The 26,301-nt window shown below is 53.2% G+C and overlaps 2 protein-coding genes across 2 annotated transcripts; one reads left to right on the forward strand and one right to left on the reverse strand.

The window, feature by feature from the left end:
- Positions 1–2,410: 2,410 nt before the first annotated feature.
- On the forward strand, positions 2,411–14,418 carry LOC103202194 (valosin containing protein). The gene is made up of 16 exons (XM_007947025.2): positions 2,411–2,515; positions 3,402–3,574; positions 4,547–4,689; positions 5,247–5,377; positions 6,075–6,206; positions 8,676–8,778; positions 9,689–9,822; positions 9,899–10,034; positions 10,309–10,421; positions 10,775–10,939; positions 11,030–11,152; positions 11,374–11,586; positions 11,758–12,066; positions 12,344–12,499; positions 14,024–14,178; positions 14,313–14,418. The coding sequence occupies exons 2-16, from the start codon at positions 3,408–3,410 to the stop codon at positions 14,416–14,418; spliced, it is 2,286 nt and encodes a 761-aa protein (XP_007945216.2). The 5' UTR covers positions 2,411–2,515; positions 3,402–3,407.
- A 578-nt stretch (positions 14,419–14,996) lies between these two features.
- CUNH9orf131 (chromosome unknown C9orf131 homolog) lies at positions 14,997–25,056 on the reverse strand. The gene is made up of 4 exons (XM_007947026.1): positions 24,823–25,056; positions 23,874–24,486; positions 21,353–23,381; positions 14,997–15,084 (listed from the first exon to the last, which is right to left on the reverse strand). Exons 1-4 carry the CDS (start codon positions 25,054–25,056, stop codon positions 14,997–14,999), a joined length of 2,964 nt encoding a protein of 987 aa, XP_007945217.1.
- Between the last annotated feature and the right edge of the window lie 1,245 nt (positions 25,057–26,301).

The raw sequence follows: 26,301 nt of genomic DNA on the forward strand, positions 1-26,301 counted from the left end.
GAGGCGGAGGCCGGGGCGGGGAGAGGCCCGGCGCGCCGCGGGGAGCGCACGGCGGCGAGCTCCGCCAGGGCTCCATCCTGGGCGACCTGGCCGGGCCGGGGCCGCTCGGCAGAGGGCGGGCCTGCCTCTCGCTTCGGGCCGGCTCTTGTACGAGGGCGCCTAGGGCCGCTTTCCTTGACGCTGTGACCCGGGCGAAGGGGAACTTGGCTTCGTCTGTTGCTGGTTTTCGCCGAAATTCAAATCTCAGTCCGTGTGTCGTGGGCCTTCCCAGAGTTCAGCTCTCGGGCTGTGAGGGTTGGAGGGGCCCCAAGCCATTCTGGGCCCGGGGACTTTCTGGCCCAACCCTGAACCGAAAACCAAAACCAAACTCACTGCTGTGGAGTCGGCCCCGACTCACAGCGACCCCTCCTTGGGTTTCCGAGCGGTATCACTAGGGAAGTAGATTGTCCATCCTTCCTTCCAAGAAGTGGCTGGTGGGTTTGAACCGCCGGCCTTCTGGTTAGCAGTCAAGTGCCTTGGGCATTGCGTCCCTCCGAAATGCCTCCGCTGAAAGCCGGCCACCCGAGTCCCTGCAGTTTCGGAGCAAGAGCTTTAGGTACCGAAACTCACCTGCAAATCGCCTTCTGGCCTTCAAGAGGTTAGTTCGGTGGGTTCTTTAAGTTTCTGAGTTGGGAGTCAGTACTCCCCAGTCGCTGATTCAAAAGAACCGTTTATTGGTACTTAAACTATTTTGTGAGGCTGTCCAGTCAGGGTTTTGTTTTCGGTACTAAAAATAAAACCCCCGAATTCTTGAAACCTGGCATCAGAGGCAGTTTCTAACTTCTAGAGCACATCCTGATGACTCGCCCCTGAACTCCTTCCAGGTCCCTTGTGACCTATTGGGGTTCTGGAAAGGACCTGACTCCTGCAGAAGGCAACGGAGGATGACCCGTGGAGTCTTCTTCAGAGCTGCTCTGTCCTGTGGTCTGGCCGCAGTCACAGTCATGGCTCTCGAGGCTCCTTTGGTTGGGAGGGGTGAGGTTAGGAGCGCTTCCCCTTAAGGGGAGGGCGTACCAGTCATCGCCAGGGCCAGGGTCAGGGATGGTAAGCAGAGTGGGGCTTTTTTTAGGGCGCAGCTTGAGGGCAAAAAGTGGGATACAAACTGGTGTGAGAGGTATCTGGCAGTTTCCTTCTGCAGTCCCAGGCTTACAGACCCAGGAGATAGGCACCCCTGAGAGGGATTGGGTGGGGCAGGGGGCGCCCTCAGCTGCCACTTCACGGTGTTTGGCCTTTTCCTCCGCTGTCTAGTCTCCGCTGGCTGTTTTCCTGGGCTCAGTGAGCAGAGGCAGCTTTTGGCAGTGAGAGCCTGTTGAATCTAGTCAGTGAAGGGCAGAGATGAGCGAGGGAAGACATTGTCACTGTTGGGTGAATGATCTGAGAAACTTTTGTTGACACTCAGGCAGCCTTGATTCGAGTGAGAAGGATTGGATCTGCCCCGTCTCAGTGTTTCTTGGTTTTGGCCCTTTGTGGAGATTGCTGCGAAATTTGTTTTGAGCTTAAGCCGCTTTCTTAAGGTTTCAGATCTTTTAGTGCCGCCCCCCCCCCCCCCAAATAAGATGGCCTTTGTGCTTGGTGTTTCTGTGTTTTTGCAGCGCTCTGGCATTCAGTAGGTTTAACTGGTGAGGAGGATGGTGGCGACGAAGCTGCTTTATTTGTCCCCAGGCTCGGGCAAGTTGGGGCTCCCTAAGACCTAGAATCGTGTTCCTTCATTCTGAGGGAGGACGAACAGAAGAGCCTGTGCTTCACTTCACAGCCAGTGTGTCGATGGACCCGCCAGCTACCTGCTGAGGAAGTAACTCATCCTCTGAGGTGGTTTTGCAAATCTTTGTGAGGCAGTAAACGTCAGGGCTGGTGTTGAGCACTTGGCAGTCATTGTCTGACTTAGACTGGAGTCTGTCAGATAGCTACTGGCATATTCTCGAGTCTTCAGACAAGGGCATCGAGGTTCAGAGAGCCCCGATAATTTGGCAAGCTCATAGTTGATCGGTCAGCAGTAACGCTGGGATTTCGATCTGGCGAGTCAGACCAGAGCGCCTGCTCATAGCTGGTACTCCATGTGGTCTGAGGCTGCTTTCTGCTCACTAACCATTTGGTCTCCACTTCTATTAATGTCCTCTTCTTAGACCTGGGCAGGGTCTCTTGGGGCCTTGACAGCTGGGGGGCGTCAGTGCTCAGAGCACCAGGAGCTGCCCTGGTGGGGTCATAGAATGTGCCGGCTCTTGCCCCTCGTCTCCTTGATTCCGTTTTCTTCATCTGAGCACTGGTGTGTCTTCTCCCACTTCCCTAAGTGTGATGTTTAGAAGCTGGTGGGACCTCTTGGGCTGTGGAGCATGCATTAGATGTGACTCGGTCTCCTCTTTCTAGTTCGAAAGGAGATGACTTATCGACAGCTATCCTTAAGCAGAAGAACCGTCCCAATCGGCTAATTGTGGATGAAGCCATCAATGAGGACAACAGTGTGGTGTCCTTGTCCCAGGTGAGCTGGGGCCACAGCTCAGCCTTTCCTCTACAGACACTTACCTGAGGTCTCTGCCCAGCTTCCCTTCCTCATTTCTTTCTGCAGTGACCCCAGATGGAGAGGGGTTTATTGGGAATCTGCAAAAAGGGCAAGGAGGCCACGTGTTCTGACCTCCTCTAATCCCACAAGAGGAAGGCAGAATCACCATCAATAGCCCAAGGCCTATTACTGCAAGGCTGGACATGCTGCCTCCCTCCAGCCCTTTCTCCAACCGTTCCTCCCAAAGCACCCACCACCTCTCTCCTGGGTTCGATAATTCGCTGCAGTGGCCACACAGAGCTCACAGATTATGGAGCACCAGGCTACAATTCAAGTTCAGGAAAAACACTCAGTCTCTCTCCCAGCCCGCTGTCTCTCAGCAAAGTCTCTCACAGTCTCTCTCCCAGCAGTGCATGTCCCCCGGTGTCTTACTCAGCAACGCGTGTGTCTTGCGTCTCTTTCCCAGCAGCACGTGTCTCTTTCAGGGGTGCGTGTCTCTTTCGGCAGCACGTCTTCCTCAACCAGCAGTCTGAGAGAGTTCTGCCTCTAGGAGGCCTCCTTTTGAGCCTGGCAGGGTGGTCAAACTAGCCAATCATAGCATCAGAACTCTAAGCACTTGAGAGAGAGTGGGCACCTCCCAAAACATTGTATTGTGCCACTCCCAACAGAAATACTCCAGGTGGACACCTTCAGCAATCAGGAGCTCCTCAGTTGCTCATAGAAAATCCCACCTTGGGGTTTACAAAGGCTTATGGGTAGAAAAGCCACACTAAGTAATTTGCTACACTGCAGAATCCCAGCCTCTAGGGCTGCTGCCTGCCCCTTTCTGCCCAGTGACCCTAAGGCCTTTCCCTTCTTTCCTCAGCCCAAGATGGATGAGCTGCAGTTGTTCCGCGGTGACACGGTGTTGCTGAAAGGAAAGAAGAGGCGGGAAGCTGTCTGCATCGTCCTTTCCGACGACACGTGTTCTGATGAGAAGATTCGCATGAATAGAGTTGTTCGGAATAATCTGCGTGTTCGCCTGGGGGATGTCATCAGGTGTGTGGGGTGCTCGGCCCCAGGGTGTGGGAGGCCGAGGAAGCCTGCAGTGCAGGCTGGACCCCCACAGAAACCCGGGCAGCTACAGAGACCAAGAGCCCCCAGGAGCCTTGGTGCTTTGGGGTATCGTTGGGTTGCTGTTCCCTCTCCGAGGACTGTAAAGTCACCTTTGCATGCCACTTGGGACGAGTTAGCTTTTCTATGACTTTCTCAGCACCTTTGTTTTTTCCACCGGTGATACAGTGTCTCACACCTTAGACCCTGGTTTAGGACCTGAGGGCTGTGTCTGCAGCCTGTCCCCCAGAAGGTCTCGCTGCTTGTGTCTGAAGTAATGGCTCTTGTTAGGGCTTGAGTGAGACAGGGGTGTGGACAGAGAAGGTGGGCTCCTAGCCGAGCATTTAAGGGCCCAAGTTAAGTTGGGAGAAAGCTGTAGTTGGAGCCAGGGCAGTTCCAGCCTGAGGTATTTGGGTGGTTCCTGGGGAACTGCAGACAAGAAACTCCCCATCTCGGACTGTGGGTTCTAGGAGTTAACATAGCCGCCTTCCTAGGGGTGCTAAGTCACTCTCAGGGTCCTCTGGCCACCTGACTGAGATACGTAATTTTCACGCTTTTATGTCTCTAGGCTTCCCTCTGTAATATCAGGGCACAGGATTAGCCAGAAGCGATCATCCTTCAAGAGTTCTTGGGAAGCCCTCCCTATGTCTTCTTGTGGGGTTCCCAGTGTATGGCTTCTGCCTTTGGCTGCCCTAGCCAGCCTCTGTGCCTCCCCTTCCTCTCCCGCCCTGAGTGTGACCTGTGGGAATTCTTCTGCCCTGTTCCTCTGCCCACCCTCTTACCCTCCTCTCTCCACCTAAAGCCATCCCAGCCGTGTCTCTTCGGCACGCCGTCACCTCTCTGCGCCAGGCCCTTCTGGACGCCCGGTGCTCGGGGGGTGGTGTGGTTGGTCACGTGGAGTCTGCTTGTCCTTCTCAGCATCCAGCCGTGCCCTGACGTGAAGTACGGCAAACGCATCCACGTGCTGCCCATTGATGACACAGTGGAAGGCATCACCGGCAACCTCTTTGAGGTATACCTTAAGCCATACTTCCTGGAGGCTTACCGACCCATCCGGAAAGGTGAGAGGGGATGCCAGGGACTGAGCCTGAGGAGGGCTGGCTGCCTCATTCTCACTCACACCTTCTGGCTGGCTGGTTCTTGCGTTCCCTTCCTCGCGCTCCTCTGTGGAGGAGGGGCTGCGTTTGGGCTGTCACAGTATGTTCATAGCACAGCTCTACCTTGGGTGGGAGCTCTGGTGGCGCAGTGACTAAGGTGTTTGACTGCTAACCAGAAGGCTGGCGGTTCAAACCCACCAGCTGCTCATTGGAGGGAATGTTGGGCAATCTACTTCCGTAGACCCAAGGAGGGGTCGCTATGAGTCGCAGTCGACTCATCGGTAGTGAGTTTGGTTTTTTGGTTCTACCTTGGGTTGGTCTGGTGAAAGTCCCCTGTCTGAGTAGCAGAGGGACTGTTCACAGGTTGGCCTTACCAGGTGTGCGGTAAGACTCGGGGGGTGGGCAGGAAATGGAGCGGTATGTTTAAGCTTGGCTTTCTAGCCCCCGGCTTCAGAAGAGGAACTCTCACTTGGCCTTGGAGTTGACATCCCTAACTGCACTTGTGTTGCTTACTTCCACAGGAGACATTTTTCTTGTGCGGGGTGGAATGCGTGCTGTGGAGTTCAAAGTGGTGGAGACGGATCCCAGCCCTTACTGCATTGTTGCTCCAGACACAGTGATCCACTGTGAAGGGGAGCCCATCAAACGAGAGGTGAGTTCCCTTCTTGATCCCAGTTTCCTCCCTGCTTACTCACTTGGGCAGTCTCTGGCAGCTCTCAAGACTGGGTGCTCTTAGGAACTGAGTTTCTCTCCAGAGATGGGCAGGCCTCCCCTGTATTCAACCCTGGGTTCTGTCTTTCTTGGAAGTATCTGATATTGGTGATGTTTAAAATATAAGCAGAACCCATTTTGTAATTTCTCTACTCAGAGAAAGGAGCTTTGGTAGTCCAGTGGTTGAAGTGTTTGGCTATAACCAGAAGGTCAGCCGTTGGAACCTACTAGCTGCTCCATGGGAAAAGATGAGGAAGTCTGCTTCCATAACGACTGACAGCCTTGGGAATACTGTAGGGCAGCCCCTCTGTCCTGCAGGGTCGCTTTCGGCCAGAACCAACTCAGTTGCAGTGGGTGGTTGTTCAGATGGAACCCAGAGTAACTTAGTGATTGGAATATTTTTGAACAAGTGGAGCTGGTAGCTTCCGGCTTCCGCCCACTCCTAGAATTTCCAGCTTCGGGCCTGGAACGCCTTTCCCAGTAAGACCAAGGGCAAAGTGAGGGGAAAAGGCTTGGCTGGAAACGTTTGCCTTAGTGTCTTAAAGCTGTTCTGGGAAGCGGGGCCCCTTAGGGGGAGTCTGTTGTTCCGCACCCCGGCTGGGCTGTCACTCCTGCCTCCTCTTCTGTCCCCTGTGCAGGATGAGGAGGAGTCCTTGAACGAGGTAGGCTATGACGACATCGGCGGCTGCAGGAAGCAGCTGGCGCAGATAAAGGAGATGGTGGAGCTGCCCCTGCGACACCCCGCCCTCTTTAAGGCCATTGGTGTCAAGGTAAGCGTCCTGGGCTCTTGCGGGACCAGGTCCACTCTAATCCTGGGGCTTGTTGTCTTGTGTGTGTCGTTAATACTCATCCAGTGAGACCTGTGAGACCTGGCACGCAGTGGCACTGCCTCGTTTTTCTCCGTCTCACAAGTTTTTTGCCTTTGACAGGTTGTAGTCTTAACTACTGTTGTGTTGTTCACTTTAGTGGACAGTAGTTGGGTTTTCCCTCTCTGTTTCTGGCTTTCACAGGTTTTGTGGGGGGAGTCTCTGCGCGTACAGAGAGCTTCACACTCATCAGAGTTACTGATGGTCTAGAACAGAGCGGGCCACATACGCTCCCAGCTACATGGTGTTGTTTTTTCATTTGTACTATTAACAGCTCTCTAGAAGGGTAAACGTTATTCTTCCCTCGTTGGCTCTATAAAAACAAATCCTGCTCAAGTTGGCCAGCTTGTCTAGAACAGAGAACAGTGCTGTTCAAAACAGAAATGAAAGAGGTTTGTAGTATGTAAGGGATCCTGAGACCGGAACACTGAGAATTGATCTATAAGGTAACTTCTGACCATTTCTGTGTCACGGGACACACCGAAGATGACAGTGGTCTCTCTCCCCACTGTGCACCGTGTGAATCATTTTATCCTCGGTTGTGTGTCCTGTCTGTGGGTGAAGCCGCGGACAAAATGGCTTCAGAAAGAATGCATGTGGTTGGCTGTAAGGCAGAGCATCCCAGCATGATAACTCCAGGAAGGGTGATGGGTGCTGGCGTGAATGAACCTCTGGCTGTGGAGACTAGACCCTGTCTGTTTCAGTGGCTTAGGGAGGGAGGCATTGGCCCTTGGGTCTGTCTGAAGTCAGTACTTGGCGTCATGGCCTCTTGCTTTCCTTAGTCTCGGGATCTTTCAGGTCACTTAGACGAGTGTTTCTTAGGCTGTCTTCTCTGTCCCCAGTTTCCTGTAGTTGTAATTATTTGTGTTGCCGGCTATCTAGCAGTATCTTTACTGCTGGTTCAGGGAGTGAGTGTGGCTTGAAGTAAAATGTCTTCCGTACTTTTACTGTCGAGCACTCGTTCTTTCTGGGTCAGAGTTGAGCCCTGGTTCTCACCCATTAAGCACCAGTTAAGCCATTTGAGGGTAGGAGGGTCGGAAGAGCCCTAGTGATGCAGTGGTTAATTTCTTGGCTGCTAACTGAAAGATTGGCTGTTTGAACCCACCAGTGGTTCCATGGGAAAGAGAAAGAATACCGACTGGCAGTACATGGGAAGGGGGAGGTTAGCACAGTGTGACCAAGGTGGAGGAGGACGCCGGGAGGGGCACAAAGGCAGACAACAAAGGGGACTGCTGCCCCATGCATGGTTCTGCAGTAACCAGCCGTAGTGTATGGGTAGAGACCCAGGGAGACATGCAGTCTGACAGACGTGGGAAGGTGAGTGGGGAGACAGCACGAGCAGGAGGTGGACACACAGACTGATAGACGTGGGAAGGTGTGAGGACACCCGTGAGCACATGGAGGTTGGCAGGAGGTCTTTCCACGTGGGTGTTTGTCTCTGCTGCAAATGCAGCGTGTGTATACTGGAGCACGCAAGGGACACTTAGCTGTGACCAGACACCTTGAGGGATAAGTCACTGGGCTTAGGGGCTCAGGACCGTCTCGGCAGGTAGCTAGGTCACTGGGCCTAACATTTCATGAAGACGGTGTTCTCCGTCCTGCTTTGGTGAATAGTGACTGGGGTCTTAAGAACTTATACTATTGGTCTCTCCCCGTCTGGAGCAAAGAAGAGTAAGGAAAATCAAAGACTCAAGGAAGCAGTCCAGAGGACTCATGGAGCATGTCCGGCACAGCTCCCCTGGCCTGAGACCGGAGAGCTGGATGGTGGCCGGCTCCCCCCGTCCTCCACTCTGATCAGGGCCCCAGCAGCAGGTCTTGGACAGAGTTGTGGGGGCGAAATGTAGAACAAAACGCAACGTCATAAAAACAAGCCTGGACTGGTGTGATAGAGACTGGTGGAAGCCCTGAGACTGTGGCCCTTAGACACCCTTCCAGCCTGGACCTGAATCCCCCGCCCCAGGGATCAGCTGTGAACCGAATAATACATGGGCCTAAAAAGTGAACAGTAACACCAGCGAGGACCATGTTCCTCAGGCCGATCAACTGTACAAGACCGAAGGGGCAGCATTTGCCAAAAATAAAGTTCAGAAGACAGGAAGAGTCAAGAAAGGACGAACGGAAGCGGCGAAACGCGAGGAGGGGTTGGGGCTCGCGCTGTTGTTACATTGCGGGGATTGTAATCAGCGCCACAGAACAAGACAAAACGTGTATAAAAAGTTGGGGAGGTGAGAAATGTTACAGCCCGGGAAACCCTGCAGGGCGGTTCTGCTTTGTACTAGGTTATTGTAAGTTGGAATGAACTCGACAGCACACGGCAATAGCGTTGGACGAGGTGACAGTCTGAACCTAATTCTGTTCTCTGCTGGTCCTCAGCCTCCTCGGGGAATCCTGCTCTATGGGCCTCCTGGGACAGGGAAGACCCTGATTGCTCGAGCTGTGGCAAATGAGACTGGAGCCTTCTTCTTCTTGATCAATGGTAAGAGATGGTTCACTTTCTGGATGGCTGGGCCCAGCTCTGAGTTGGGCAGGCAGCTCGTGGACACGTAGTTTAGCATGTATGCCTCATGGAAACTTTCAGATCTTTCTTCTGTTGAGGTGTGACAGTACAAAGGAGCAGTTTTTCGCTTGTGTGCCCTGATCTGCCCCTGCTTGTGAAAGATTCTGGCTGAAGACAGTTAGCGGGGAGCAAGTTAGGGTAGTAGGGGCATCCAGTGGCAGGATTCTCAGCTCCCACACGGGAGGCACAGGTTCAGTTCCGGCCAGTGCCCCTCATGGGCAGCCATCACCTGTTGTGGAGGCCTGTGTGTTGCTGCGATGCTGGATGGGTTTAGGGAGTACTTCCAGACTAAGAAGGACCACGAATAAAGGCCTGGCTGCCTGCCTACAAGTGGGTCTGTGAGAGTGCTGTGGGGCGTGACGCAGGACCGGGAGTGTTGAGGTTGGCGTTGTGCACACATGCGTGCAGGCTCTCAGGATGGGGCAGGACCGGGCGGCATCTAGCTTGGTTCTGTTGTATGTGGAGGCTGACTTGACAGCAGCTAGTACCAAGTTTGAATAGAAGTCCAAAGGCCCACCGTGATCTAGTGATTTATTTTGGAGGATTTGGGGAGATTGGCTGAGGTCAGCTGGCTCTGTGGAAATAATATTTAGCTGGTAGAGGTCCAAGTGGTATATGACCTCCTGTTCTAGCCAGAGATCCAAGAGTACCTGCTGTCATCTCCACACCTGGATCTCTTGGGAAAGTGGCTGGGAGAGGACAGGCAGAGGTGACAGTGACTGCCTTCTCACCCAGGACCTGTCTGTGGACTGGGCAAACAGGATACCTAATTTCCTGAGATTGAGGGAGGAGATAGCATTGTCATGGTCTCTGCCTCATGTCCTTTCAGGTCCTGAGATAATGAGCAAATTGGCTGGTGAGTCTGAGAGCAACCTCCGTAAAGCCTTTGAGGAGGCCGAGAAGAACGCCCCTGCTATCATCTTCATTGATGAGCTGGATGCCATTGCTCCCAAAAGAGAGAAGGTAGGAACTTCCCGAAGGGGTGGGGGTGTGTGGAAGGTCCTGACCTCACCTCTGACCAGACGCTCTGTCCTGATAGACTCACGGCGAGGTGGAGCGCCGGATCGTATCACAGTTGTTGACGCTCATGGACGGCCTGAAGCAGAGAGCACACGTCATCGTCATGGCAGCAACCAACAGACCCAACAGCATCGACCCAGCCCTGCGACGATTTGGTAAGGACCCTGGGTTTGCGCCCCATCCTTGCTCGTCGGGATGGTTAGCTCCTTGATCCTACCTTTGTCTTTCTTCTGAGTCTTTTTCCTCATCCTGTGTCCTGTCTGGTATGACAGCCATCCTGGTTTGTCTGAGATTGAAGTTTCTCGGGACGTGGGACTTGGAGTGTACACGCAGGACAGTTCTGGGCACACTGGTGCCGTTGGTCACCTTGGGGTTGTCCTTCCGTTTGCACCAGAAATGAGCCCTGACTCTTCATGCGCTGTCCCGCAGGCCGCTTTGACAGGGAGGTGGATATTGGGATCCCTGATGCCACAGGGCGCTTGGAAATTCTGCAGATCCACACCAAGAACATGAAGCTGGCCGACGATGTGGACCTGGAACAGGTGTGGTGGTGCTGGAGGCTGCCCGGGACTGACTAGGGGCGTAAGATGGGAGGAAATGGGTTTTGATTTTTGGAGAGGGAAGGGAATGGTGTTAGATTGAGTCCAGGAAGGTGGACTTGGCGTGTTTCCTCGTTGCTTCTATGTCGGAGTGAAGCCAGAAGTGGGGGCAGCTCTCTCGAGGCTCTGGGTCCAGGCTCAGGCGCTTAGAGTGCAGCTGGTGCAGGGATTGCTTGTGTTGTGAGAACCAGGAGGATGCGGAGAGAGGGCTGAGGAGTCAGCGTTCTGGTGTCTCCCAACCTGCCAGGTCAGCTGGGTCTGAGAGACCAGAAAGTAAGCAGACCTTTTCTCTGCAGGTGGCCAACGAGACTCACGGGCACGTGGGTGCCGACTTGGCCGCGCTGTGCTCGGAGGCTGCGCTGCAGGCCATTCGTAAGAAGATGGATCTCATTGACCTAGAAGATGAGACCATTGATGCTGAGGTCATGAACTCGCTGGCCGTCACTATGGATGACTTCCGGGTACGACGGCGCACCCCTCCGTCAGGTACACACACGTACATTTGGACCCCTCCTCTGACAGGTCTCACCTGGTTTCTCCTCCTGTCCTAGTGGGCCCTAAGCCAGAGCAACCCATCAGCGCTGCGGGAAACCGTGGTGGAGGTACCCCAGGTGACGTGGGAGGACATCGGGGGCCTGGAGGATGTCAAACGTGAGCTCCAGGAGCTGGTGCAGGTACGGTAACTTGGTCCAGGGTCAGTCACGGCCTCGGTCCGTGGTTATTGAGCTGGGCGGTGTCTCAGTGTCGGGGGGAGCCCAGCTCAGGAACCTGCTGGTCTTGGGTTCAAGGCACTGAACCCTAGGGAGCCTGGTGATGATACCACAGGTGCTCTGTGGGGTGGTGTCTTTCTTTGCAGTGACGAAGTGGTCCTGAACTCCTTTCTCTTTCCCCCTAGTATCCTGTGGAACACCCAGACAAGTTCCTCAAGTTCGGCATGACACCGTCCAAGGGAGTACTGTTTTACGGACCTCCTGGCTGTGGGAAGACCTTGCTGGCCAAAGCCATTGCCAATGAGTGCCAGGCCAATTTCATCTCCATCAAGGGTCCTGAACTGCTCACCATGTGGTTTGGGGAGTCTGAGGCCAATGTCAGAGAAATCTTTGATAAGGTGAGCTACAAGGGTCTGGGCTGTCTGTCCATTTGTGTGGGGCAAGGTGGGGACAAAGCCATCATCACTGACACCTCACTGGGGCCGGGAAGGACACTTCCCTTCCCTTCCCTCCCGAGATCTGCGATACCATTGTGCCAGTGTCTCAGTCTGCCCCACTCCCTCCCACAGGCTCGCCAAGCTGCCCCCTGTGTACTGTTCTTTGACGAGCTGGATTCGATTGCCAAGGCCCGTGGTGGGAACATTGGAGATGGGGGTGGGGCTGCTGACCGAGTCATCAACCAGATCCTAACAGAAATGGACGGTATGTCCACAAAGAAGAACGTGTTCATCATTGGCGCCACCAACCGGCCTGACATCATCGACCCTGCCATCCTGCGGCCCGGCCGCCTCGATCAGCTCATCTACATCCCGCTTCCTGATGAGAAGTCCCGGGTCGCCATCCTCAAGGCCAACCTGCGCAAGTCCCCAGTTGCCAAGGCAGGTGCCAGGTGGTGGGCTGCGGGGCTTCCCCGAGTCCTTGAGGCTGCTGTGGAATGTGCTTTGGTTCTTGGCCAGCATTCCATGGACGTTTCTGGGGTTAGGGCTGGTCCAAAGGGAGGTGGGAGATTTGGGGGGTTAGGGTAATGTACAGTCAGGAATAAAACGGAGCGGCAGAAGATGGGACAAGCAAGTTGGGAGTGCTGGGGTGGACCGAAGATCAGTGTGTCCTGCGGGAGAAGAGGCTGGATGCCAAGGTCCTTTTCTCTTCTCCTAGGACGTGGATTTGGAATTCCTGGCTAAGATGACTAATGGCTTCTCTGGAGCTGACCTGACGGAGATTTGCCAGCGAGCTTGCAAGCTGGCCATTCGTGAATCCATTGAGAGTGAGATCAGGCGGGAACGGGAGAGGCAGACCAATCCATCAGCCATGGTGAGCCTGTACCCTCTCCCCAGATCCATGCCAAGTGTGTGGACGGGGCATAGTCTGCACTAGGCCCTAGAGCAGGTTTTGAAAAGATCATCAGATTTAGAAGATGCTTAACAGGGCATCAGAGAAAGGATGAATGAGCCCCCAGGGAGAACTGCAGAGGCTGGGAAATGGACAGGCTGTATGTTCAGTAGTAACTGGGCTCCGTGAGGGGCATCCGAGCGTGACGGCACCTGAACACATCTGGACTTGTAACTTTGGGTCTGTGGCCCCGTCCCAGGCCAGGAGGGCGGATCAGGACCTTCTGAAGTTAGACACAAGCTTTGTTGGGTGTGTGCGTCTAAGCTCCTTAAAGGTACAGTCTGTCATCTGCTTGGCTCCCAGTGTATTGTGGCCCGTGGTGGAGAGAATGAATGAAAGAATAGTTTTCTTGCCCCCTCGAAGGGAGCCTGGCGTCTTTTGTCCCCTAAACAAGATGAACAACTCCTGACGCACTCCCTCCGGGGCTCAGTAACTGGAGTGGCTTTGCAGTGGAAGAGCAGGATTTGAGCGGGGCTGTGCAGGGGGGGAGCCTGCTCCAGAGGAGCCGTGAGCTCGTAGGAACTGGGGAGAGACAGCCGCCCTTAAGAGCACGTGTCCCTGGTTTGTGCTCGGTGCTAAGCGGAGGACGGGTGGTCGGAACCCACTCAGGTGATGTGGAAGGACGGCCCAGTGGCCTGCTTCTGGAAGGAGGCCAGCCACGAATGCCCTTGAGCACAGTTCTGTTCTGGGATGCAGGGGTGACAGCAATGTTCCTTAAAGTGTGGCCCCTGAACCCGAGAGTCAAACCACCTGCCGTCAGATTGACCCTGACTCAGCAGCCCTAGGTAGGGTGTGATCCAGATGCCGAAGTACCGAGAGCCATTGACTTTAGATTTAGCTTCTTTATTGGGGTATAACTAAGGAGCTCTGGTAGCACGGCGACTGAGGCATCTGACTGCTAACCAGAACGTTGGTGGTTCAAACCCACTAACCGCTCTGAGGAAGCAAGACTGGGCAATCTACGTCCATAAAGATTACAGCCTCGGAAACCCAGTGGGGGTCGCTGTGAGTCAGATGGGCTCGATGGCAGTGGGTTGGGTTTGGGTATAACTTAATCTAGCAAAAGGACCCTGCTTTGGCCACTTTGGTGTTTTTTGGACAAGTGCGTATAAATTTAACTCCTCCCAGAGTTGATAAACGCAAGTCCCTGTCCTCCCAGAAGAGCTGCCTCGTGCCAACTGGCTGGCACCGTCTCCCCTCCACCTTCACTGCTTGGCGGCCAGCGACGCGTTCTCCGTGGCTGCAGCTTTGCCTTCACCAGAAAGCTCGGCTGGGTTTTTAATCAGGGCAGCCGTGACTCAGTTTTGGGAACACTGGCCTAGCAACTTCCTCAGGTTGGATAGGACAGGAACAGAGACCTGATAAGCTAGAATGTGATTGGGGTCTAGGGAAGGAATCTAGGCTGGGCCTTAACTCGCCCTGGTGGTTGTGGTCACCAACCTCTAGGAGGTGGAAGAGGATGACCCAGTGCCTGAGATCCGCCGAGACCACTTTGAGGAGGCCATGCGTTTTGCCCGGCGCTCCGTCAGTGACAATGACATCCGCAAGTACGAGATGTTTGCCCAGACCCTTCAGCAGAGCCGGGGCTTCGGCAGCTTCAGGTGACTGGAACGGGGACCGCGGGCGGTGCTGACGGTGCCTTGGGGACCTGTGCCAACCAGGTGGTGGGTGTGCTGAAGTGGGTGGCATCGGGATGTGCAGGCCCCGTCCTGACCCACTGCTCTTGTGCACACAGATTCCCCTCCGGGAACCAGGGCGGAGCCGGCCCCAGTCAGGGCAGTGGTGGCGGCACCGGGGGCAGCGTGTACACAGAGGACAACGACGACGACCTGTACGGCTAAGTGGCAGCGGCCGGCGAGCTGGCCGGCTGAGCCTGTTCCCTCGGGTGGGGGCGCTCCCCCAGGAGGGACCGGGGTGCGCCCACGGCCTGCTCCACTCCGCAGTCTGAACAGTTCAGCTCCAGTCAGACTCTGGATGGGATTTCTGTTGCAAAAAAGTAGAAACCAAAAGCGATACAATAAAGCGAGTTTCCTTTGGGAGGCGGGGAGTGAATTACCGCAGGGAACGGGCCGCGGGCCTGCGCCATTTCGGTTGTAGTGCAGGGACCTGTGTGGGCTGTGAACCCCGGCACCGCCGCGCCCCACAGCAAAGCATCCACACTGCACTCAAGGGGGCCCGAGCCTCCCTTCTCCCCCTGCCCAGCCCGGGCAGGAGGGTGAGGGGCCACAGTTGCTGGATGTTTGTATAGAGGGTAGGTTGATTTTATTTTACATGCTTTTGAGTTAAATGTCGGAAAACTAATCACAAACAGTTTCTAAACCAAAAATGACATGTTGTAAAAGGACAATAAACGTTGGGTCAAAATGGAGCCTGAGTTCTGGCCCCTGTGACTGCTTCTTTTCCTGGGAGGGGCCTTGGGCTAAGGCCCTCTTCTGAATGTGAAATCCTGGAGGAAGTGGGATCGCACCAGCTTGCCTCCTGCATCCTCACCCTTGGTCAGCAGTATCCTTGAATAAGACGCAGGGGAGCAAGCCTGAAGGAGCATCCCGTGTAGAGAATGGTATCCCTCCGCCGGTGTTTGATGTCCATGGTAAGACCGGGCCTGCAGAGAGGCCCCTTAGCCTGCCTGAGGCGTGGATTGGGGTGCCTTCCAGAAATCTCAGCGGTTGTAAGTGATGCTCGTTGTCGAGAGCTGGGTGTTCTCCGTTTATACCTGTGTCTGTTGCACCTGAAAATTCTGAACATTCGCACTTCAAGCATCACTGACAGTCATGTCCAGTAGTTTATGTCATTTATATTAGGATAAAACGGCATATTTTCTGGCATGAAATGTTTAAACCCGACCTCCTCCATTGTTCAGGTGGCTCAGATGATCCCTTGTGCAGTTTCACCCAAATATAGGAAGTCCCCTTACTCAACAGGCACAAAGTCACACCTAGTGTTCCTGGGGCAGGACCATGCGCCCTATCCAAACAGGAGGGTGGTGGAGAGAAGAGACTCCGCTGAATCAAATCTGTCTTGTTCGTCCCAGGACTTAACACCAAACAAGACCGAGCCGGTTCTGGGACGGATAGTCTGCAGAGGCTTGAGACCGTTGTGGTGGTGATTGACTTAAACATCTCGGGAACTTACGTGCTGTGAGATAGAGCCTTTGGCGTTCGAGTCCTGAGCTGGTTTCCTTCTTTTCTGACACTGCCACGCTGTTCTTTTCTTGGCCATCCTCTGCCTTTCCTTCCCATCGTTCAGGAATTGCTCGTGGCTTGGCTTTCATTCTTCCCACTTTGAACACTGTCGCTCAGTCTCATCCCTGTGGGTTGGCAGCGTCACCTCAGTGAGGACCAGGACAAGGTCATTTAGGAAAGGGCGTTGTACCTCTCCATCAAGCTCTGGGGACAAGTGTCATCACCCACAGTTACAGAGATACTCGTTGATAGCCTTGTGGATGTGTTGGGGTGATTAGCTAGCTGGCTTCCACTTGACACATGAAGTCTGTCTGTAGGTGAAGAAGACAGGAGACGGTTGAACCTTTGTACAGTCTGGGGAAAAGCCAAGTCGTCCCTTTTAGGAGGCCTGGTGACAGTTTCTGCTTACAGCAGCATAGCTTCAAACAGGATGCTTAGCTTTTGGGGGGCTCAGGTTTCTTAATGTGATAAAATGAAAATGCTCTGTAAACTAGAAAGGGCGGTGTGAAGGATCACTGACCTGACAGGTCTGCCTGTCCCGAATCCACCCAGCTGGGGCAAATGTTGCGTGGTTGGTTACTTGTGTGTGGAGTAATAATGTACTGAGGGCTTAATGAAAGATGAGAATACAGGAGTTGGATGAGATTGGGAGCTGCGTTTGTCTGAGACCATACGTACAATGTGTATAAAAACCCAAACTCACTGCCATTGAGCTGATTCTGACTCACAGCGACCCCCACTGGGTTTCCAAGGCAGTACATCTTTACAGAAGTAGATTGCCCGGTCTTCCTTCTAACCAGTGGCTGGTGGGTTTGAACTGCCAACCTGCTGGTTAGCAGTCAGATGGCCTTAGGCACTATGCCACCACAGCTGTGTTATAAGCGTAAATTTTTTTTTTTTTAAAGTGAGGCGGGCTACCTTCAATTCCATCTTTGGCCAGCAGATGGCAGCTTTTACTTTGCCCCCATAGAATTGGACTGACAGCTTTGGAACAGGACTGAGGCAGCATATACCTCAGTTGTTTCTTTTCCCACCAGATGTACATCCAGACCACACAGAATACTGTAGACTTGGAAGAGTGGAATTTGGACTTGGTCTCCCAGAATCTAGAATCTCACTTTTTTTTTTAAATTGTGATTTGGGTGGGAATTTACAGAGCAAATTCACTTTCCATACAGCAGTTCACATATGCTTTGTCTCATGACATTGACTACAATTTACCACAATATGGGTAAATGTTCAACTCATATGCCTTTCTTTCTGTTGGGCTGGAAGCCACAGGTGTGGGTCCACTTCCAGACCTGAAGGGGCAGCTAGGGGCCATAGTCTCAGCGGTTCCACCAGGCTCTCTGGGACCAGCAAACCTGGTCCCCAACCTTTTTTTTTTCTCCAAATGATTTTGAGTTTTGTTCCACATTGTTCTCCCTCTCTATCAAGGATCTCCCATATAGATCCCCTTCCAAGTGGATGACAGTAGCCGGGCACCATCTAGTTCTTCTGGTCTCATAGTTGTATAGGCTGCAGATCACATGGTGTACCAGTTGCTTGGACTAATTGTTTCAATGAATCTTGGTTTTTTTCATTCTTCTTTGCTCTGGATGAGGAGAGACCCATCGTTGTATCTAGAGGGCTGCTTGCAAGCTTTTAAGATCCCAGTTGCTACTCGCCAAAGTAGGAGCTGGAACAATGTTTTGTGTAGTATGTTATGCCAGTTGAGCTTGATGCCCCCTGTGACTGGTCCCGAGCCCACAGATTCAACTACTCGGTCCCTCTGGGTAGCTAGCTGGAATCTTACTTTCTTTAAAGGCACGATAGCTGTATGTTTATAACCAAAAAACAAACTCACTGCTGTCAAGCCTTGGGTTTCTGGGGAGGTATCACTGCAGAAGTAGATTGCCCAGTCTTCTTTCTAAGGAGTGGCTGGTGAGTTTGGACTGCCAGCCTTCTGGTGCCTTAGGCACTTTGCCACCAGAGCTTCCATATGTGTCTATATTATTATTTTTTAATTGGGACTTGGGTGTTCACAGAGCAAGTTCGTTGTCCTGTCAGCAGTTGGTACACACGGTCCCTGAGCGCAGTGTGACAGCTCTCCCCACTCCCTCCCTGTGCTTACTTTTCTCTGTACCATCCTTTCTCAGGCGTCCTGCCCTCTGAGCTAGCTCCCTGTGTACGTGCTGGGGGTGCACCTCCCCGGTGTAATGGACCACCTGTAGGTGACAGCCTCACATTGTCCGGTGAAGCACCGCCAACAATGCCCAGAGTGTTAAAGGGGGAACAAGCAAAGGGAAGCTGTACCCAAATACAGAGCTGTGGTCTGAACTGGGCCTTAAGGAAGGAGGCAGACTTGACTTAGAAAAGGGGCGGGGCAATTGGAAGAAAAGGTTGGAAAATACAGGGTGTGCTTAACATCAGGTTAACAAGGGGTGCTGGAGTGAAGTCAGAGGCCAAGGTCAAGGACTGCAGGAAGAAGCTCACTGCAGGAGAGAGTCATCGCAAAGGTGACCTTGCTGAGGTTTAGGCAGGGGAGTAAGGTTTCCATTCTAGAAATTCACTTTGAAACCACCTCTTTCTTTTTTTTTTTTTTTAATCGTGATTTGGGTGAAAGTTTACAGAGCAAAGTCATTTTCCATACAGCAGTTCACATACATTTTCTCTCATGACATTGACTGGAATTTCCTACAATGTGATAACTCTCCTCCCACATCCTCCCCAGTCACCTCTTCCCTGTGTCCTTCCCTCCATGCACTCCTGCCCCCCAGCTGTCTCCCTGAGCATGCACAGCCCTTTCTCCCATGATGGATCTCTCCAAGGAGTGTGTCTACCTCAGGTAAATAAATGTTCAGCTCATATGCCTGTCTTTTGTTTGGCTGGAAGCCACAGGAGTGGGTTCAATTCCAGACGTGAAGGGCAGCTAGGGGCCATAGTCTCAGGGGTTCCACCAGGCTCTATCAAACCAGCAAACCTGCTCCCTTTTTTTTTAATGATTTTGAGTTTTGTTCCACATTGTTCTCCCACTCTATCCAGGATCTCCTCCAGAGATCTCCCTCTGAGAACCACCTCTTTCTTTTATAGAAGCAGTAACGTGCATTGGAGAAACTTGAGCAAAATAGTAAAAAATTAATAAAACATCCTGAAATAATCACTGTTCATAATGGAATGCACATCTTGGGGACATCTCCATGTATTTGTGTGTCTTGTGTGTTTGTATGTGTGCTTTTTAAACTAATTGAGATCATCCTGCTTATAATTTTGATTACTGATTACCGAATCCTAACCTGTTTCAGTGAATTTTCGTGCCATATTCCCAGTTTTCACAAATACATCATTCACGTGGTTTTGACCAATATCTAAGCAAAAACTGCACGTCTTGATGTCCTTTTACTGATGCTTTTGTGACTCTTGAAGAGATTGAGTCCGACAATCTCCAGTGACAATTGATTTTTGTAGCCGTGCGGAGTATAGAGGAGGAACAGGGAGACGACATTTGGTGAGAAACGGCTAAGACCGTGATGGTGGTGATGGAGAGGTATAGGTGGATTTGAAATCATTTCATAGGCACAGACTGGGTTTGCTGATGGAGTAGATGGGGCAGTGTGGGCAAGGGAGGAGTGAAGGGTGACACGTTTCTGGTTTAGGGGTTTGGGTGGATGTGAATGGGTGGATATGGCTGCAGCAGAAATGAGTAGGAAACTGACATCCTCCGTACCTGAGGCTTCGAAGAAGACATGGGTGGGATCTGTCCAGTTCAGCTAGTTTTATTAGAATTTCCTCTGCTTGGATTGACACAGTGGCTGCAACGATGGGTTCACGTATAGCAAGGACTGTGGGGCTGGCACAGGACGGGGCAGGATTTCGTTCTGCTGTACATGAGGTTGTTAGGAGTCGCAGACGACTCGACGACAGCTAACACCAACGGATGGGTTCATTGGAGGATCAGGTTTATGGGACAAAGTCTGGACACGTTGAATGGGATGAAGATCAGGCTGTTGGATATGTGGATCTGAGGCCTTAAGGGACTTAAAAGATGACCCATGTTTTGCAATATGGCATTTAATGGAACAGGTTTGAGATGGTCTATTAAAAAATACTGTATTGGTAAAACTGGTCGTCTGTGTTGGGGGTGTTAGATTCCTACCTCACACCATACTCAAAAATTAGATGAACAGTTTAAAGATTAACATCCATAACTAAAAGTACCAGAAAAAAGTGGTTCTGGAGTCATGAGGGAAAGTGTTCATAGATTTAACTACATGAACATTTTAAACCTGGCTAGCTGTGAAAGTTGGGCAATTTACTTCCGTAGTGATACTGCCTCGGAAACCCAAGGAGGGGTTGCTATGAGTCGGGTCCGACTCGATGGTACACAACAGCAGCTGTGAAGATAAAGGGGGTCATTAGCCGAGAAACTTGGGCTGCCTATAAAAATGAAGTGGTGAGGAATGAGTCTTGCTCACCTGGCCAAAAGGGAAGCAGCCCTGTCAACACCATGACGAGTGAGACCTGGATCAGATTTCTGACAATTTGTAGTGTTTTCCAGTGATTTGTTACAGCAGCAATAGGAAGTTGCATGTTAACAACTTGTAACAGACAAAAAAGTGTAAAGGCTATGAACAGGCAGTTCAACTGGGACGGTCACTTTTCCGGCGCTGGTGAGGTGGTGTGAAGCCACAGCAACTCCATGTGACACAGCAGGACCTCCCCCACAGGGTTCCTCGGCTCTAATCTGTAAAGGAGCAGATTGCCAGGTCTCTCTCCCCCAGAACCATGGGGTCAAACTGCCAATCATTCAGTTAGTAGCCCAGCACTTAGCTTCTGTGCCACCAGGGCTCCTTAGATGGTCACTAGACATGAAAAGATAGCTTCTCCTTATGGATGGGACCTGGGAATGGATGCGCTGATCCAGGAAAGAAAAGAGCAGAGGACTGAGAAGATACGGTCAGAATTGTGGAGAACTTGTGGGCCACGAGGAGAGAGAAGGGGTCCATAAGCTGGCATGGAATGGCCGCCTAGAGCCAAACCAGGGGGCTCCTGTGAACAGATGCCTTTCCCTCTCGGGCAGCCCTGGGCTGTGCTCCTCTGGCCCTCAAGCCCCAGCCTGTGGAGCTGGCACCTGTACACTCCGTATGCGGTCACCTGGAAGGGATGCTGAGCTCTTGACTTTTGGCATCCATCCCAGGTGGACGTGGCTGCAGCAATGAACAGGAGGACACTGACATTCTCCATACCTTGGGCTTCAAAGACTACACAAGTGCGATCTGTCCATTTCAGCTAGTTTTATTAGAATTTCCTCTGCTTCTCTTCCCCTACCCCACCCCACCTCCAGCTGGTCTGGTTTGGCTTCAGGTCTTGGGTACTGGCTGCCAGCACTACCAACCTTTACTGATTAGATTTGGTGGGCTGGGGTCCCAGGGTGCCAAGAAACTTGGTTAACACTCTCTGGAGACCCCTGGCAAGCGGAGCCTGGGGGGCGGGGGAGGAGAGACACTTCCTACAATGCTTACAGGGCCAAGAGTGGGGCATATCCCCAGCCCCCACCCCTGCCCCACACTGATGCCTGGGGAGAGGCTGCAGTGGGGGGCTGATGTGGAGACACCTTCGGGACAGCCTGCCGACAGGGCCCTCCACGGGTGCTTTGGCCTGGGCAAGCTGGCTCGCTCCTGTGACCCTGGAGGACCTCAATTTCGCATCCCCTCCTCCGTGGTCTCCTGATCTGGGTTTCTTGGGATGCTCCGTGTTCTTGGCTGAAGCCTTGTTCTGCCTCTTGTCCGAAGCTGGAACCGTAGGGTTTGAGGGCGCTCCTAGGCTTGGACACTTGTTACCAGCTGCCAAGTAAACACCTGGCTCCTGGGAGGCGACCCGGGCCACCATATTCCTCTTCATACTCTGCTCTCGCTGAGAATTTTGTCTTGTTCTGCCAGACCCTGGTGACTGAGGCTGGGCAATGGACTGCGGGTGTTGACAGTGGGAGATAGGCTGAGGTGCTGTGCCCTGAGCTTCTTGGAAATGGCAACTTGAAGAGCAGGGGCACGGGTTGGGAGGCCGAGTCTGCTGTGGGGGGCAGGAAGAGTATTCCCAGGAGCCTGGAGTAGGAGGGCTGGGGGCAGGAGAGCTGCCAAGTGGTCGGCGCTGGCCGGGGGATGAGGAAGCAGAGCTCTGCTGCAGGTCCTTCAGCCTCCGTTCCAACGCCCTACTCCAGTGCCAGGCCTGGACCAGGTGGGTGGGCCTCTCTGGGACAGCCTTGTCCCAGGAGGGTGGGGTCTCTGCCTTAGCCTCCGGGGCTCCCTCTCCCTGGAGTGGGTCAGGCTGGCTGGGCTTCGTCTTCAGGGCCTCAGCGAGAGTGGGGAGCCCAAGCACCGGCTGCAGCGGGTCCCCTGCGCGGGGGCTGGAGGCCTGGGAGGCCACCCCTCGCACGTTTCTCCACACACACTCAGGGGCGGTGTGCAGCCCTGCTGGGGGGGCGGAGAGTGAGCTGTGGGCCAAGGCCAGCAGCTCCGTGGCCCATGGGTCTTCTCTCTGCTCTACCAAGCCCTCAGGCGTGGAGACCCGCTGATCTCCAGTAGCCGCGATTCTGTGGGACTTTGACACAGAGTTTGGGGCTGTACTGGGCTTCCTCACTGGAGGCGCAGAAGCACAGCAGCTCTCTTCATGCTCCACGACCTCCCGGACAAGCCCAGCGTCTGACAGGATTCCTTGCGGGCTGGCTCCACGTGGGTCTTGGTCTAAGCTGCCAGCTGGAAGCTCCGAGGTCCAAGAGTCCTTCCTCTGTTGCATGACCCCACAAGTAATCTCAGGATCAAACAGGGCCCCTGTGGGGCTTGATCCGAAGGACTCCAGTACAGGAGTTGGGGGTGGGCTGAGGACCAGAGACGGAGGCCCAGTGTCCTTCCACGCAGCTTCCAGTCCTGGGAGGCCTCCCACAGAATTCATTCTGTCTGTCTCTAGAAGCGGGGCTAGAGGGAGACTGCCTGCAGGGGCTGGGGACTTACAGGCCCAGAGGTTGTCTCTGTTCCCCATGGTCTCCCACAAAGCTTCGGACTCAGGCAGGACTCCCTGGGGTTCCATTCCTGTGGACTCCAGCAGAGAGGAGGGAGGGTGGGGAGGTGAAACTGGGTCTTCAGAGACCCGAAGATTTTCTCTTCTCTTTACGTCCTTCCACGGGGCCTCAGATCCTAATGGAAAACATGCAAGACTGGTTTCATGGTTTCCTGGCAGAGGAACTGAGCATGGGTTGAGGTCGAACTCTGTGGGTTCAACGACCCAGGGGTTTCCTGAGTTTTCTCTGCATCCTGATGAGGCCTCATATCCAGACGGATTTCCCAGGGTGACGCCTCCACGGAGTTCTGGCCCTGGGGCTGGGGGAAGACAGCGGACTGGCACCGGACACTCGGAGGCCTGAGGATTCTCTCTCTGCCCCAAGGTTCCCCAGAAGGCCTTAGGTGAAGAAAGGCTTCCTTTAGGGTTGACTTTCTGGGGTTCTGAGAGAGAATCTGGAGCTTGGCAGGGGGCTGGCATTGGGGGCTCAGAAGCTTGACGGCTCTCTTTTTGTTTCGTGGTTCTCTGTTGAGTTTCATAACCAGGTGGATCTCCCAGGGCACTTGTTTCTTGAGGCTCTGTCATGGGGGCTAGGGGTTGGCAAAAAGCTAGAGTTGGAGGCTTACAAGTCTGAGGGTTCTCTCTCTGCCCTGTGCTTTCCAAGAGGGCCTCAGATCCAGACAGGTCTCCTATAGGCTTGACTCCCTCCATTTCTGGCAGGGAGGCTGGGGTTGGGCTAGGGGCTGAGACTGCTGGCTCAGAAACCCCAAGGTCTTCATTTTGCTCGGTAGCTCTCCATGGGGACTCAGACCTAGTCACGACCCTCAGAGGGCTACAGGGATACAGCAGAGAGGCAGGGCATGAATCTGGAATGAGTTGTTGAGGGCTGGGGTCCCGTGGCACCCCACTCCAGACTGCAGGTGAGACGAGGAGCTTGGAGGGGCTGGTTCTCTGGAGTTCAGGCTGAGGGTCCGTCTCTGGATCCTCAGGGACACAAGGGACATCTCTGTGTTGTGTAAGCGACTCTGTGTGTGCCTCAGTGCCACACAGCACTCTCTTGGGAACTGCAGGAAAGGGCTCACGATGGAGGAGGGCCAAGGATAGGACAGCAGGGGAGGGTGGCTGAGAACCAGGGGCCAGCCCTTCCAGGTCTTCCACAGTATGGACTTGAGGGCTAGGAAGCTGGGTTTGGGGGTAGTGCTGGGGAAGCAGCAGGTTGGGCTTAGGCAGCAAAGACAACTTGTTGAAGAAGATGGAAGGACTAGCAGACAAATGTAGAGAAGAGGGGCCACCTGAGCACAGGTACGTGGCCTCTAAGAGTTCACTGTGCAGAGAGGGGGGACCCCAGAAGAACAGGCTTTTTCTCTGCTCCACATGGCTTCCTGACGCTGTCGTGTGCCTCACTGGTAGGTTGGTCAGGATCTGGAAGGTGGGGAAGGATCTGGAAGGGTTTAGGGGCTGTGTGGATATTTGCTCTGGTGTCCGTGAGGACGTGGGGAAGGCCTCAGAACCCCAGACTGGCTGAGGTGTGGTTAGGGTGCTTTGTTCCCCACTCGGAACTTCTCTGAGAGGAGAATATGGCTTCAGTGGACCCGCAGGTGCAGCCTCTTCCTCTTCCTCCTCCTCTTCCTCCTCTTCTGACTTTTGCTTCCACGGGCGGCCAGGGAAAGCTACATGGGACAGAAGTGATAGGCCCTGGGAGGAGAGAAAGAGACCACCTGTTATGGAGCCTTTTCATGAAGCCCTCAGTGCCTGGTCCACATCCAGACTCGAGACTCACTCATTGGCCCTACACTTTGGTCAACAGTCACCCAGCTCCTCATCCAATGTTAATGGTCAATTACTTGGCTGATATTTGGGGGTCAGCAGCCCCTCACATGACCTCACTTCCAGGCTCAGTGGTACTCATGTTGCTTCAAATCATGTATTAATGATCACTCACCCAGTCTCCCATCTAGGGCTTATGGTCAGTCACCTGGGACCTCACATGTCATTCACTCAGTCGCACATCCAAGGCCAGAGTTCACCCACCTTGCTTTGCATCATGTCCCAAGAGCACCAGAGTTGAAGCTGTGGCCACTTCCCAAGCTGCTGCCGCCACCTCCGGATTTGCCAAACTATGAATAAGAAGAGGGTCATCAAGTTCCCAGGACTCTGGAGGCAGCTGTTGCCACAGTGTCTGCAGGCCAGGACGTTGGCCACCTGGCCCCACAGAAGCCCCATGTCTCCCACAGCCCTGAAAAGCCCCTCTGGCAACAATTCCATCTTCCTGGCTTAGTGGCAGTTTACCCAGGTCATCACTGCATCACAGAACAAAGAACTCCCATCCCCCACCCCAGCCTTGGCCTAACAGTCCTTCCTCAGAATTCAGGGCCAAGTGAATGGCCTCCATCAGACAAGCTATACTTCTTTGTACAGTGAAACCTGGTGACTCCCTTTAGTCTTGCTTGACCAGAAGGTCAGAATTATGCTTCAGATGTGTGGTTAAGGACATGGCTTCTGGCATCAAACCACCTTGTTCAAATCCTGGCTCTGCCAGTTCCTACCTGTGAAACCTCTGTCAAACTACTTCATCTTCCAGTGCCTCGGTTTTCTCATCTATAAAGTGGGGATAATACCATTACTGATCATACATGGTTGGTTGGAGGATTACGTGAATACACTGATACACTTGGGACAGGACTTGGTTCATTGTGTGTGCTATATTAATAAGTCTTTCTTCTAAGGTTCCCAGTTACATTCTGCATGTCATCATTCACAGGTGGGGCATACCCTTTCTCTTTTATACTCGTGTCTTGTTTGATTTTCGGTTGCCTGGGATCCTTTCCAGAAACATTCAGGTTAGAGATGACAAACCAAATGTGCTTGACAATTTCTCTTCATCTGTTCCTCTTTCCTCTAAAACCACCACCCTGTCCTATGCCAACCCTTGCTTTCAGTGCCAAATGTCTCGTCGCTGCCTGCTCACTGCAATTCAGCAGCTCACCCACCCCCGTCTAAGGCAGCCTTGTTTGGTAGAAAGACCGTGAGCTCTAACTGTGAAGACTTGGGTTCTCTCCCTTGGTCACTGGCCACACGACCTGGGGCAGGAAATGTTTCCCCATTGACAGTACCAGCTGGACCAGATTCACTCATTCATTCAACACATAGTTAACGTAGTTCTTATGTAGTGAGTATTGCCACCAGCCACTCCTCAGAAGGAAGGTTGGGCAATCTACTTCTGTAGTGATACTGCCTTGGAAACCCAAGGAGGGGTCGCTGTCAGTCGAATCTGACTCAACGGCAGTGCGTTAGTGAGTATTACGGGCCAGGTATGGGGCTCCCTTTTAAGGAGATAAAAATGAACATGACAGAGTCTCTGTCCTAAAATGGGTCTCATTTCAGTGGAGGAGACAGTCAAGTAATAGAACAGATGTCAACCCTTCCTTTCAGTGCCAAATGAAGGTACAGGGTACTGTGGGAATAGGAAACCCAAACCCACTGCCGTCGAGTCGGTTCTGACTCACAGCG

The sequence above is a fragment of the Orycteropus afer genome, unplaced genomic scaffold, assembly GCF_000298275.1.
Source record: "Orycteropus afer afer isolate SDZICR_OR568_19922 unplaced genomic scaffold, OryAfe1.0 scaffold00174, whole genome shotgun sequence".
Taxonomy (NCBI): Eukaryota; Metazoa; Chordata; class Mammalia; order Tubulidentata; family Orycteropodidae; genus Orycteropus; species Orycteropus afer.